This window comes from Emydura macquarii, unplaced genomic scaffold (assembly GCF_026122565.2).
Source record: "Emydura macquarii macquarii isolate MOO-44397 ecotype Brisbane River unplaced genomic scaffold, CSIRO-AGI_Emac_v2 contig_1348, whole genome shotgun sequence".
Classification (NCBI taxonomy): Eukaryota; Metazoa; Chordata; order Testudines; family Chelidae; genus Emydura; species Emydura macquarii.
Window position 1 is genome coordinate 9,175,161 of NW_027131485.1, and position 14,648 is coordinate 9,189,808.

The following is a 14,648-nucleotide window of genomic DNA, read 5'->3' on the forward strand; positions in this document are numbered from 1 at the left end:
ACTGAAAAGGGGGCTAAGCCCACCTGCTCTAACGGTAACTCATGTTCAGTCCCAGCACTTCAAACATGCTGCTCCATGCTGGAGCTCTTCCATAACATTTCCCACTGTGCACCAGCTCAGTGCAGCTCCACTGGGAGATAACACCCCTGGGAGCTCCAGTGTGGACAAGCTGCTTGTGGCCAGTGACAGTTTTACTATCACGTTGTCTAGATTTGCTCTGAGCAGGGCTGATTGACATGGCAGTTAAAAACACTAGCACTCCCTTTATTGCTACCACTGGTGATTACAGAGGAGGGAAACATTAGGGAAGAAAGGCTGTTGTAGACACCCCAAGCACAGTTTCTGAAACACTGTTGCCTGCCGCACTCTAGCACTTTGCTGGGTTAGGGGGAACCACTGCTAAAAGCGTTTTCAGCAGGGCTTCAGTTTCCTAGACTAGATTAGCTATAGACACCAAAGCAAAAACATGCCTTCCTATCATGATTTCTTCTGTCTGTACAAGTCAAGAGAAATCACATAAGAATGGCCATACTGGGTCAGACCAATGGTCCATCTAGTCCAGTATGCTGTCTTCTCACAGTGGCCAATGCCAGGTGCTTCAGAGGGAATGAAGAGAACAGGTAATCATCAAGTGACCCATCCCGTTGCCCATTTCCAGCCTCTGGTAAACAGCAATCCCTGCCTATCCTGGCTAAAAGCCATCGATAGACCTATCCTCCATTAACTTATCTAGTTCTTTTTTGAACCCTGTTATACTCTTGGCCTTCACATCCTCTGGCAAGGAGTTCCGCAGGTTGATTGTGCGTTGCGTGAAGAAATACTTTATTTTGTTTGTTCTAAACCTGCTGCCCATTAATTTCATTTAGTGAGGTGACCCCTAGTTTTTGTGTTATTCAGTAAATAACACTTCCTTTTACTTTCTCCACACCAGTCATGATTTATCGACCTCTATCATATCCCCCCCGTTAGTTGTCTCTTTTACAAGCTGAAAAGTCCCAGTCTTATTAATCTCTCCTCATATGGAAGCTTTTCCATACCCCTAATCATTTTAGTTGCCTATTTCTATACTTTTTCCAATTCCAATGTATCTTTTTTGAGATGGGGTGATCAGATCTACATGCAGTATTCAGAATGTGGGCATACCATGGATTTATAAAGAAGCAATACAATATTTTCTGTCTTATTACCTATCCTTTCCCTAATGATTCCATTCTTCATTCCCATTCTTTTAGCTTTTTTGATTGCTGCTGTATATTGAGTGGATGTTTTCAGAGAAATATCCACAATGACTCCAAGATCTCTTTCTTGAGTGGTAACAGAAAATTTAGATCCCATCATTTTCTATGTATAGTTGGAATTATGTTTTCCAATGTGCATTACTTTGCATTTATCAACATTGAATTTCATCTGCCATTTTGTTGCCCAGTCACCCAGTTTTGTGAGATCCCTTTGTAACTCTTCGCAGTCTGCTTTGGACTTAAACTACCTTGAATAGTTTTGTATCATCTGCAAATTTTGCCACCTCACTGTTAACCCCTTTTCCAAGATCATTTATAAATATGTTGAACAGCACTGGTCTGAGTCCAGACTTCTGGGGAACACCACTATTTACCTCTCTCCATTCTGAAAACTGACCATTTATTCCTACCCTTTGTTTCCTATCTTTTAATGTCACTGATCCAGGAGAGGACCTTCCCTCTTCTCCCATGATCACTTACTTTGCTTAAGAGCCTTTGGTGAGGGACCTTGTCAAAGGCTTTCTGAAAATCTAAATACACTATAGCCACTGGATCACTCTTGTCTACATGCTTGTTGACCCCCTCAAAGAATTCTAGTAGATTGGTGAGGCATGATTTCTCTTTACAAAAACCATGTTAATTCTTCCAAAACAAATCATGTTCACTTATGTGTCTAATAATTCTGTTCTTTACTATGGTTTCAACCAATTTGCCTGGTATTGAAGTTAGGCTTACTGGCCTGTAATTGCCAGGATCGTCTATGGAGCCTTTAAAAAAGAAATCGGCATCACATTAACTAGCCTCCAGTTATCTGGTACAGAAGCTGATTTAAATGATAGGTTACATACCACAGTTAGTAGTTCTGCAATGGCACATTTGAATTCCTTCAGAACCCTTGGGCAGATATCATCTGTTCCTGGTGACTTATTACTGTTTAATTTATCAATTTGTTCCAAAACCTCCTCTAATGACACCTCAATCTGGGACGGTTCCTCAGATTTGTCACCTAAAAAGAACAACTCAGGTTTGGGAATCACCCTCACAGCCTCAGCCGTGAAGACCATTACAAAGAATTCACCATAACATTCTGTGGTCACATGGTTGGTATTTTTTAAATTTCATTTAGACAAGTACTAAAGGAGGGAGATAATGTGGCCTAGCAGATAGAGCATTGGATTAGAACCTCTGGAGACATAGACAGCTTGGCCACTGGGTGACCTTGGGGAAATCATAGTGCCACTCTGTGCCTCAGTTTCCCCAGCTATAAAATGGGAATAAAGATACTCCATTATAAAGCACTTTGAGATCTACTGAAGAAAAGTGCTAGAAAGAGCCAGATATTATTATTAAAAAGGGAAGTTCTTTTTAATAACTCTTGCAGGAGGAGGGGATGGAGGCCAAGGTTGTGCTTCTGGAAGCCACACTATCAACCCTCCAGTGCCCTAATGGAGAGAGTAGGTTGTGGGGTAACTGGTGTGTCTTAGGACAGGCCTTAGCACTCTTTCCTGTTGGTCGTCTAAACAGAGGCTCTGGTATTAAACAGCACGTCACCTCCCAATGCACCTGACTGAATGTCTCAAAGCTGGCTGCTCTGGCAGGCTGCCATGGCTTTCTGGGCACTGAACCCTTGTGGTTAGTCTCTTTGGAAGGTCCATGTGTCTGAATGTTGTTTTGATTTTCAGTTAACAGGCAGCTTATCTAGCTCAATGCCCAAAAATCTCAGGGCTGGGAATTGGAGGGCCAGGTGATGAGTGCTTGAGAAATTCAGGAGCCTCTGCTTTGATGACCATTTCAGAGGGTAGACGTCAGCACTAGTCCAAGGCACTCCTTTATCACACTTCTCATTTCCTCCTTGTTCTTTCTGCCCCCCAGGAGGATCTGGAGAGGGAGAGAAGCCAGCTGCTGACTCGGGCAATTGTGGCAGAGGAGCAATTGCTGGAGCTGCAGGAATACGTAGATAAGCATCTTGCAAGGTGAGAAAGCCTTCATCTGCCCTCTGTACAAGGCTCACCTCCAGGGTTAGTGCAGAGAGCACTGTGAGAACTGCTGCAGTGTGGACACCTGACCTAGCTGCTGCATTCCCAAATGCAGCCCAGCTAATGTTTGAAAGTGACTCCAGCTGTGTGAGCAGCTGGCTGTAGCAGTAGTTCAGCCTGATCAAGGGAGTCCAAAGACATATTTCCTTCCTCTGGGCTACAGCCCACCCTGGTGATGATGAAAGCTGTGTAGGAGGCTAAGGAGGGGTGAGTGGGGAAGACTGCCTAGAATTCAAAGCCTTGCACTCTGCAAATTATTTAACATGTCAGCTGTCAACCACTGTTCATTACATTCAGAGCAAGGGAGAAAAGTTGCTAGTGTTACCACTACCAGGAGGTGCTATTACATGGAAATTTAGCTTGTACAACTCCAACTAATCACTCTTAAATAGAGGGCCAAAATCACACCTGGCGGAACTCCTAGGGTTGTTGCTGATGGAATCCTTGGGTGAGTTCCTACGCATCAGTTCACAGGAAGGGCTGGGACAAATCTAGCATTGCCCTTCGCTGTAGTTTTCCCTTGGATTAATAGTGTTTGGGAACTTGGCTACAGTCTTACATTGGCTTTAGAATCTCAGTGCCCAGTGGGGTTCTTATGACCACAGCTGATGCCAGGTTAATATTGCTTTTCTGTGATCTATGTTCTTTGCAGGTACAAGCAGGAAATCCTGAGGTTAAGGAAACTTGTAGGGAGCGAGGCACCACGAGCATTCAGTGCTGGGGCTTCTGACACTCAGTTACTGCAGAGATCCAAAAGGACCATCAGCCATGAACTTTAGCTGTTTGGCACAGGCCTGAGAAGCAGCAGCCATTAGTTTATCACAGGAAAGCCAAGGATGTAAACCTGATTGGCCGCCTGGGTGTAGTATTGTGTTCTGTCACGCCCAGAGAGAATCCAATTCAGCAAGTGCTCTTCAAACTGGGGTCCAGGAAGGCAGCCATATACATTTGACCCTATAGAGGTGAATCAAATTTACTAAAATCAGATATAAACCTCTTGCTCGTTTTGTCAGCTTTCCCTCCCTCCGGCAGGCCAGGAATGTTTCCTGCTCACTGCACACATGCTCCGTAGCAGCACAGCACGGTTGCTGGCACCTCAGGATGGGTTGACCCCAACTGCAGAGCTGCTGGACTCAGTTTACTGTGCACCTGAATTAACAGGTTCCCTTCACCTTCTGCTAGACAGTTGCTTTTAGCATTGTAACAGCTGCAAAGTGCTGTGCTTCACAGGTGCAAACTGCACCCCTCAGCCCCTGCTGAGCTGGAGCAGAGGAGAGGTAGGGTTCAGGTTAGGATTTGGGCTCAGTGGGCTAGAACCCTTCCACCAGGAGCTCAGTTGCTTTTATGCACAGGGCCTTGGGGAGACTTTAGTCTCTGCATGCATGGACAGTTTCCATGGAGAAGGAGCCGCTGGGTGGGGATTATGTGAGGAGGAGCTAAAGGGAACTGATTATCAGGGAGCACAGAGAAAGCGGGAGACGCTGCATTACTGAGCCTTCCCCACCGAGAATTATGAACATGGCCAAAGACAGGAGCAGTTGCTGCCTCTTTCTGGGAATGGCTCTGGCTGCAGTGACGGAAGCACCCCACCCCAGGAGGGCTGAACCGAGTCCCCCAGCCCTCTGATTGGTATAAAATGAGTTGCAAATACATTAATAAAAGAAATGAGTTATTTGAAACAGGACCCAAGGATTTAGCTCGTCAATCTTGTGACGGTTCTTCAGGGATTGCCAGCCTGACTCCGCAGGTTTCTGGTTCTAGGGAAGCCAGAGCACCTGGGGTAAAGTCTGACAAATCATTACCCCCTCCCTGTGCCTTTCAGGTGAGCAGTCAGCCGGGCTGCACTTGTCCTCCAAAGCAGTTCTGAGGGGTGACAAAGCCTCATCCGCAGAGGCTGATGCTGCGGTGCCTTGTAAAGCCCAGGCTGCCATGCACTATGACTCATTCTGGGCTTCTCTCCAGTTTGTTCCGTCCTGTTTGCCGGATAGTCTTGATGTCATAGGCCCAGCTTCTATTTAAACCCTCTCCAACAATTGTGGTTGGCATCCAGGTGGGAAAGGGGACACGTCCAGACACCACACGGGCCTCGTCCGGCAGTTCTGCGAGCAGCTTTGTGGCTAGCTGAGGTAGCTGGGGAGAGGAGAAGGAAGTTGTGCGTGTTGTGCATTCTACAGACTTTTTGCAGGTTTGCCACTGGTTAGCAGGGTCGCTAGTTTGATTATTGATATTGAAGCAGCATCCAGTGGCCCCAGTCAGGACCTGGAGCCTGTCATGGTGGGCATGGTACAGACAAAGCCCCTGCCCTGGAGAGTTTGAAGTACAGGCACCATTCACTGATGTTTGCTTTTATGTTAAAAAATTCATTTTATCTCACCAATAAACACTCATGGCCCAGCAGAAGGTGGGGTGGTTCCATGGAGTTGAGACGTAAACACCCTAAACCAAGCCAAAGACACCAATGCCAGCAAGATCTACTCTCTGGTAGTAATAGCTACATGGCAGAGAAACATAGCTCAGCACTGCCTGGGATGGAGGTCCGTGGGCCCGTTGCAAGATACTGACTGAGGAAGATATTCTAGATATTGCCCATCTATCACATGGGCAGGGCTTCTGCTTCTTTTTCTCTCTGAACTGGGGCTCAGATGTGGAGAGGGGCTGAGCACTTGCTAGTCCCACTGAAATAAGCAGGAGTCACAGGTGCTCAGCAACCCAACATATAGGAATTTTGACTCACAAGATGCAGACTCTGCTGGATCCATCCGTACAGCTACATGGTGCTGACTGCGTTCACCCACCTCCCTTAGTCACGGGGAGGGCCAGTTTGTGGCATCTCGCAGGGCTGGCTGGGACTGTCCTCACTCAGCACACATGGGCAATTTCTCAGCAGATCCAACATTTGGGACTATCCCGATGTGCAGGAACAGAGAGAAACTGCTCCTTGTTCAAGGAAAGCTCCCACTAACTATGACAGGGCCATAGCAGGTGTTCGTAGCACCTTGTTACGGCAGATGCACTATGATTTGGTTGGTTATATGCAGCACACATAGCTCTAGTGCCATTTTCTTAAGGGGCTTTGGCCAACATTCAGGATGGTCCCTTTACTCTGAGTATCTTCCATCCTTGATTTGCCCAACGAAGTAGGAAATTGGCAACCGGCCATTCACCCGTAACCTCCTGTACTGGTCCCTGGACTTACCACACTGGGAGCTAGGAACACAGACACGTTGTAGCAGTCAGACAGGTTCACCTTTAAGAGGACAAAGTCAGTCACGGAGAGAGAAGTAACGGGACAGTGCAATGTGTGCTGGGGAAGGAAGATCTCAGTGGAGTCTTAGGTCTGTGCATAGACTTCACTTGTCCACATACCAGAAGTTATTCTAAACACCAAAGAGGTCAATAGTACCGAGCAAGTGGGATCTTGGGGGTGGGTTGTGTGTTATCAGAGGGTACTGAGAAAACCCTGTTACTAGACAAGGGGCAGGTTGTGTCTCTTTAATAACGGATTAAATAAAATCTTAGGATCCCAAAACAGAGATGGGACTGACCTATTAGCTCATCTAGTCCATCCCTGCATGTTTTCTCCGGCCTAGTTTTAGATGTCTGGAGAAGCTCAGCTTTTGCTAACAGATCTTTAGGAGGCTTGGTGCACATCTACAGCCCCAGGTATAGATGGTCAATATTAGAGGAGCATCTTCATGCCTGCCCTCCTGCTGCACCAAGAAAGGACCCTTGTCCCTCTTGTAGGGCTTCCCATGTCACGTAATGGAAGGCTCCAGACCTCAGTGTTTTCCACATCACTTTCAGCTATGTGGTAAGAAAGGCCAGGAGAAGGAAACCAGATGGGGGATCCAAGCTAAACAATGCTGGGCTCTCGGCTGCAGGTTGCAGGCAGCTGCTGCCTGGCTGCGAGCCTGGGAAACTCCCAGATTCCCAGCTGGGGCATGGGAGACTGCTGCCAAGTTCGCAGTGGGGCATAGGAGGCTGTAGCCCTGCTGCAAGCCCATTGCTGGCAAGCTATGGGTGGCTGCCACCCGGCTACACGAGGTGCGGGCGGCTGCAGCCATGATGAGCTGGGACCAGGCAATCCGCAGGGTCTGCAGCTGGCTCCCGCCCTGGGTGCAGGGAAGTCCCTGCGTCCCAGCTGGGATTGGTGGAGGGAGGACAGCCCACAGGGTGCCCGGAAACTGAGAGATGGCGTCCTTAGATCCCCCCACACTGCTCCTTAGGTCAGCGAAAGTGGTCCTGGTGAGTACACGCCCCACCGAACCTAGGATAGCAGTGTGGACGTCAGCCACCACTATCGGTGGCTGAATGTCGACATATCTTAGGTCGATAAATTTCTGTAGTGTAGCCAAAGCCCCAGGATACAGTTTCTAGCACACAAAGGTTTGGATGATCAAATTACACCTAAGGAAAAACCCAACAGCCTTGCCCCTAGTCAGCAGGTTGGAGGATGTTGAATCTTTTGCCTCCCCTGGCTGAAGCCCTGATATCTGTGTTTGGCAAATAATGGAGACTGTCATGCTGCGAAACCCGGAGTCCTGACTACACACAAGACGTTACCTTCCACAGATCTTGCTGTTGGTAGAAAACCTTCCCATAACACCCAGCCCTCCAGGCACGATAGTTGGAGAGTCTCAACAGCCACGGGTTGAGTTCATAGCCAACAGCTGGGCTGAAGCCTCGTTTATATGCTTCTAATACCTGGAGAAAGGAATTGAAACCACAGTAAACCTCCATGTTTGTCCTAAAAATAATCTTTGGGGCAGTGGCTGTAGGTCAGCTTCCAGCTTCTCCATTCCCAGCAGCAGGCACTGTGGGGAATGGGTAAGAGTGCTGGCCAGAAGAAGCATGTTTCCCTGCACTGCATTCTTTAAGCAGCCCTTGTAGGAAATGGGGTAGGAAGGTAGGGAATAGGTGATTAGTGAGCAGATGCCAGTGTGGGAGGTAGCCAGCAAGGCTCAACATGGAACTTCCTTGGCATGCATCAGGGAGGCAGTAGAACAGAGAGAAATTGAGGAGTTGATCCTGTGAAGGGCTGAGTTCTCATCTCCACTGAGTTCAGCGTGCTCAGAACCTCTCAGGAGGCAGGCAGCACCTTGCAGGCTCAGACTCACAGTAAGGAAAGGAGGAAGGGACAAGACAGGGCTTGAGCATGGTTGTCAGAGCCAGTCTTATCAGAATTTTTTTCCTGACAAGCTAAGGAGATTCCCTTCCAGTGGCTGAGAGTTACTATAGTTGCCCCAGCAAGAGTTGTTCTAGGAAGATGTGCAGGAGCAATAGCTGTGAGGGGCTCTCACCTACTCCAGTCCCAGATTCATTAAGGAGTTCAGGTCTGGGAAAGGTATGTTGGCAACACCCCTTGTGGAGCAATTCACAGCTACTCCAGTCCCAAGATGAGTCTTTGCAGGGAGTAGGTAAGAGTTTCCAGGCTAAGGGGTAAAGCTTGTTGTTACACTGCTGTAAGGCCACTGCAATCCCAACTAAGTTTCTCTGGCTATATGTCGATGCAACAGGGAGCAGGATTTGGCCCAATGGCTCTGTGTAGGGGATGCTCCTGCAGTGGGAGATCTACCTTTAATACTATTAACTCTTCAAAATGCACACAACCAGCAGCTGTGAATATCAGAGACAAAGACTTTTCCTCTCTTACAATTCTGCCATCTCCTGACCCTAAATCCACCATCTTCCCGGAGCGTCCTTTCAGCAGTGACATCACATTCTCAACTTGTTTGGCACTTGATGGTACATATGGCACCTGGTTGAGAGAAATGAGAAACAAAAACCCATCAAACCCAAGTTACCTTTACGGTGGACCAGCGGTGTCACAGCATTGCAGGATTTAGTAAAGCATCCTACAAAGCATGGTGTTTTGGGACATGTAGGGCCGTGCAGGCTGCACATCCATTACAAACAGGCCCTAATCCTGAAAATGGATCTATACAGAAGAACACTTGTTATGGCCCAGAGCAATTGACTTCACTAGATTTCCATATGGGCACAAGGGTTTTCCCATATTGATTTGACTGCAGGATCAGGGCCATAAAGTGAAGTCAAGGGTGGCCACAGGCTGCACTTTGGTCACCTACACAACAAGTCTCTCAGAATAGGAGGAAATAGCATGAAATAGTCAGGAGAAGCCCAGCTGAAGTAAGAAAGCTGGGGCCTGAGACCTAGAAGAGCTAGGCATCTCACTGTTGCTGTTTCAAGCTCCTCAGCCACAACTGGAAATGAAGACCCCGCTGCACAGCTGGGGAAAATTATTTCAGTGGCACCGCACCCATTTCTCCAAGCTGAAGGTTGGATCCTAAGCACATTTCACAGAAAAGAGAGCTGGAGTACTAAAAACGAAGCCTATCATACAGATCTCTTCATTTTCAAGCAAAACACCTCTGCAAATATTAATTTGTGATGTAGGTCAACATTGATACCCCTGTTTTACAGATTAGGAAATGGAGGCACAGAGACAAAATGACAAAGCGGACACTGGCTTCTAGAGCTGCTGTCTCATGCCACAGTTACCTAGCATGGCACAATACTAGGCTGGGTTTGTTCAAGACATATTAACAAATGGCAGTTCATCCATAGCTGCTCAGAAGATTGCCACAGGGGAAAGGGCGCATTTAACCAGGTTCAAATCTCAGCAGGCAGGATTCATGCTTCATCCTTCTGAAGCAGAGAAACTGAGCACAAGGCTCACAACCAGGGCTTGGGCCCAAGTTCCCTGGACTCTCACTGACTCAAATGGGAGCTGAGAGCAGCGAGTCTGTCAACCCACAGGGTGCCAAGATCCTACATAAACAAAGAGCTCATTGTGCTTTTCATAGGAAGACACGGTTGGGCTGACATCATAGGTTCCCCCTCTCCCCCACTCCTGTGGGAAAGGCCTGTTGGTTGCTTCCTCCTCCACCCCAGAGATGGCTGCATGTCAGTTATGTTTCAGGTGCAGAGCTTGTAAAGTGCTTAGGGAGCCTTTGAAATGACACATCTTACAACAGGAGATACTGGCAAGGTTGCTACGAATGAAAAATGTGACCTATTTTTTCTCTTGTGTTGGTTTGAAAAATAATTCTAATGGGGTTTTATGTCCCACAGCAAATGCCTCAGACATCCCTGTGCCAGCAGCCCAGAGTTCACGAGTGACCTTATAATAACAAACCAGTGGGTATGTGTGACAGGAGAGAAACAACACAGTAAAGAAACATTTCATGTACCTTCCAGGGTGCCATTATAAACCAAATGGGCAGTGGGGGAGGAGGAAGAGGGAAATCATATTACAAAGAAAGCCTGGTAATACTCAGTCACTCCCACCCCCATATACATTAAATACCCCTTCTCTTAAGCCAGAATAAATCCCCATTACAAAGCACTGGCAGACGATCTACCTGTAACCTTAAGGGCACCCTGCGGAAGCCAGGCATGAGAACTGCCGCCCACACAACGTAGGCAGCAAAACCTGTGCCGGCTGCGAGCTGCACCAGGCCCCAGCCACCAACGGTCTTTCCTTGCAACTCCCCGGCCAGCTCTGCCAAGTCATCAGGATCCATGGCTGGGAAAACAGAGACGGGAAGGAGACTGTGATTCGGCTAGTCACACTTGGCACCTATGCCGCATGCTCCTATGGAAAGCACTGCACACGCACAGCTGGGGGCCGCAGAGATCCCCCCCCCACACACACACACACGTCGGGGGGGGGGGGGGGCTGGTTTCCCAATGAGGGAGAAAGATTAGGATGATGTAGTCCCCCCGCCCCCCCCCGACCTCCCACATAACCCCCGTGGAATAACCCCTCCCACCTGCCCCCGACCTCAGCCCTCCCCCCAGGATAACCCCCTCACCCGCAGCATCCCCCCGTATCCCCCACTATTACCCGCTCCCCGAGGGCTCGGTTACCTGGTCGGTACCCATATACGCCCCTCCCCCAATAACCCTTTCCACACCTGGCGGGCGGGGGGGACTCGGCCAACTGCGGCGCGGCCCCTTTAACTCAGAACAGCCCTTGGGGTGAGAAAAGACACCCCTGACCCACCCGCGTTCTAGTGACCGTCACATACATATGCATACGCGCCCCACAATGCACCGCGCGCACACCGCTGTGTGGCGAAGAGCAGGGGGCGGGGCTCTGTTCGGGGGGTGGGTCTGGTCTGGTCCGACAGGGTAGGCGGTCCGTGCGGAGCGTGGTCCCGGCACCATGGTTCCGGCGCTGAGAGCCTCGCCAGTCGGTCGGTATCTGTCACCCCCGCCCCCCTGGCACCCGGACGAGACCCACCTAGGGAGACTGCGGGACCCCCCCCCGCCCGACCACAGACTCGGAGATTAAGGGCATAACCCCGGGCAGTCCCAGGGTAGGAGGGGGCACTGCGGGAGGTAATGTCGGGGTGCTGGGGTACTAGGGGGAACTGAGGAAGGTTATGTTGTGGGGTATTGGGGTTGGAGGTGGAACTGGGGAAGGTTATGTCGGGGGGTCCCGGGGCAGAAGGCAGTACCGGGGCAGTAGTGGGGGAGGAGCTGAGGGAAGGGGCGCTAATCAGTGGCATGGAGCGGTAGTGCTCCCCACTAATCCTTTGAGACTGGCACCCAACAGACCCCACGATTTTGGACCCTGTGCATTCCCCTTTGTGCTGCAGGCGGCAAACCCCGTCACTCTATGGGCCACCGGTGCAGGCCCTGCCTTGGCTCACAAAGGGAGTTTTGCTCAATCACGTTAGCGAAACATGAGGCAAAGCCTTCTCAGACCTTGTCTTTACTAGGAAAAAGGTAACTCGTGTTGTCGGACACGTGTGACCAGGCAATTGTCCTTTTAACTTGTGTTCACTGGTCAGGTCCTCCAGCCCACTTTTGTTTGTGTTTATGCACATTTCTCAATTGTCAACCAGTTGCTGCACTGTCAGCATTTTGAACAGGCTCCCAAACTTTGTCCAGGGCTTGAGGAGGTGTCTGGTGATGATGGTTGTAGGACAGAAAATTATGAGGAAGAACTCACAGTAGGCAGATGTAGTATAAGCAGCCCCTCATGAAGGCCTTATCTTACTCTCTAATAGTTTGGCTCAAACCCTGAAGCAAACTCTGCTTTTGCTAACTGTTATAACCCTGGATATTTTTATCTGTAGAACTGTCCAGTCCCTCTTGGTCTCATTGACATTCTGTGACAATGAGTTGCATAATCTTATATGTTACTTTTTCACCTATTTTCCTTTTATCAGTTTTGAATTTACTACCTTGCAATTAAATTTAACGTCCCTTTGTTCTTGTATTGTGAAACAGGGAGAACAGATGTTCTTGAGCTACCTTCTTTATGTCAGTCATTATTCTACAATATCCATTTGAGATGGGCTGACCAGAACAGGCATAAATTACCGGTATCTTCTGAAAATGCATTAGTTGTGTTTTTTCCCTAAAACTAGTTAGGAAATATATTTCTGGCCAGAAATCCAAAGAACAAAATCTTGATCTTTATGTAGACTTGAGAGCAGCCAGCCAAACTGTCTCGGGCTTAGGGCTGTATATGCTTCAGCGATGTCCAGCATAATTAATCAACTCCCCCACCCCATCCATTGTTCTTTTTCAGTCCTCTTTGCCCCTCTCTGTCCTGCACTATCAACAGCTCACTCACACCAGCTTCTCTCGAATCAGCCATTTATCTTCGGTTTTTGTGTCTGGTGAGTCTCATCCTGACATATGTTGAGATTCAGGCAGAGGTTTCGGAAGCTTCTGTACAGCTCGAAAGGGTCCCTTGAGAGAGGATCAAAACCCTCATTAGTTTCTGGCTCTCTATGGTATGCATCGGTGGGTGGGTGAAACTCAGACCCCATTTCAGGAGGGCCTAAAATTCAGTCTGGGTTTCCTCTGTGGTTGTCCCAGTTGAAAGACGCTGGCTAATAGCCTTTGGACTAACAGCAAACAGACCGTCTTTCAGTCTTCATTCAGCGGTGATGAAAAGCAAAGTCCTGACATGGATCCTAGGCCTACATTGAACAGGCGCCAAGCGCTGTGCAGCCACTGGGAGGAGAAACACCCACAATGGATTCTTCCAGCCACTGGACATGGATTCTAGTCCTGGCTCCTGCCTGGGCGATGGAGCTTTTGCTCCATTTTAGTAGGTCAGAGCCCAGAGTTTCCTGGCTTTCCCATCTGCACTAACTTTACTGACCTCTGAGCCTTGGCTACGCTGATATTTAAACAGTCAGCTTCAGATTACAGTATACACCGCAAAAGCTGAGTGGGGAGATTAGCCATGAGACAGAGAGAGACCAGGGGCTTGGGAGGCAAAGCTTACATAAACAAGAGTGTTAGGCCCTCCGCCTGTGCTGGTAAAAGCACCACTCTGTCTTCTGGAGGTTGGAAATGCAATCCTTACAGACTGATAACTGCAGTGGGGAAAGATCCATTACCCTAACGCTTACTAGACAAACTGGCTCAGCTTGAAGCCTATCACTCACCATATACAAATAGCTTTACAGCACACATACTGTACAAACAAACCCGGGTGGACAGGGACAGGGGAGGCTACAAGCCGGGTCTTCAGCTGAGGGCTCTGGGGCAGACTTCCCTGGGGGAGCTAAACTGAGTCAATCTTTCCTTAATGCATCATCTTCTGAGAGTGAGTGGGTTAGGTTAACGTCTCTCTGTCCACAGCATGGCTCTAGCTCCTGTCCAAGGAACTGGCCACAAGGAGGCCTTCACAAGGTGCCCAACTTCCTGGTCATGGAGAGCAGAAGAGCTACCTGTTAATCCAGAGCTAATGTAGTGTGTTGTGTGTGAGACCTGTGAAAGGGGAATGGCTGGTAACAGTGTCATATAACTATAGTGAGCTGCGTCAATGGTGAAGAATCAGAGTGAGTCACTTTCTTCTAACACTGAACAAGGAACTCTCTTAAAATAACAGATAACAGAGTTAACTCTAAACCTACTTTGCATGGATCTCTGCCTGAAATCTTCCCCAGTCCCACTCCTTCTGGGCTTCCTGCTGCGGATCAAAAGAAACAGTTCAGATCAATATAGATCTAGCTATATAGATCTGTACAAATGAAAGGAGATTATAAAGGAATCTCTGATACCTGCTGTTTTGGCTCAAATGCCCACTTACAGAGTATTAAACACCATGTTAGGACAGGAAGCGAAGAAGAATATTATATTGATTGGAAACTGCGGAAGGAGTTCAGGTAGGTAGAATGGAACCACACAGTGTGGAATTTAACTAGAACACTGGATTAACACGGATCTCTAGTGAACAGCTTTCTAATGATCTTAAATGACTGCAAGTCATCAGGAGCACTCTCTTTTTTAAATCTCCCCTGAACAATTGGACTTCCAGCAGCAACCCTTTAGCTCTGTACTGACATGAAGGGAAGAGCACCGTTAACAATGTTGCCAA

At 48.5% G+C, this 14,648-nt stretch overlaps 2 protein-coding genes across 10 annotated transcripts in view; one reads left to right on the forward strand and one right to left on the reverse strand.

Moving 5' to 3' along the window:
- CCDC78 (coiled-coil domain containing 78) overlaps positions 1-4,417 on the forward strand; it is a 27,640-nt gene extending 23,223 nt beyond the window's left edge. The window contains exons 15-16 of the mRNA XM_067551081.1: positions 3,111-3,211; positions 3,927-4,417. Of these exons, the coding sequence (XP_067407182.1) occupies positions 3,111-3,211; positions 3,927-4,053 (228 nt within the window). The 3' untranslated portion in view covers positions 4,054-4,417. The remainder of the gene's footprint in view (positions 1-3,110; positions 3,212-3,926) is intronic.
- ANTKMT (adenine nucleotide translocase lysine methyltransferase) lies at positions 3,412-11,345 on the reverse strand. Of its 9 annotated transcripts, none has more exons than XM_067551084.1 (6): positions 11,215-11,345; positions 10,660-10,823; positions 8,850-9,032; positions 7,838-7,978; positions 6,471-6,521; positions 4,423-5,404 (listed from the first exon to the last, which is right to left on the reverse strand). In XM_067551084.1, the coding sequence occupies exons 2-6, from the start codon at positions 10,819-10,821 to the stop codon at positions 5,216-5,218; spliced, it is 726 nt and encodes a 241-aa protein (XP_067407185.1). In that variant the 5' UTR covers positions 10,822-10,823; positions 11,215-11,345; the 3' UTR covers positions 4,423-5,215. The 9 variants fall into 9 exon arrangements, with proteins under 9 accessions (XP_067407192.1, XP_067407185.1, XP_067407187.1 ...); XM_067551086.1 differs by having other exon boundaries at positions 11,329-11,335; XM_067551085.1 differs by having other exon boundaries at positions 11,304-11,319.
- Positions 11,346-14,648: the final 3,303 nt, after the last annotated feature.

Coding starts and splice junctions, on each gene's coding strand:
- ANTKMT (XM_067551084.1), bottom strand. CDS start 10,821: ATGGATCCTGATGACTTGGCAGAGCTGGCCGGGGAGTTGCAAGGAAAG. Junction 7,979..8,849: donor AAGAGTTAATAGTATTAAAG/GTAGATCTCCCA, acceptor TCCTTTCTCCAG/GTATTAGAAGCATATAAACG. Junction 6,522..7,837: donor AACAGCAAGATCTGTGGAAG/GTAACGTCTTGT, acceptor GTCCTCTTAAAG/GTGAACCTGTCTGACTGCTA.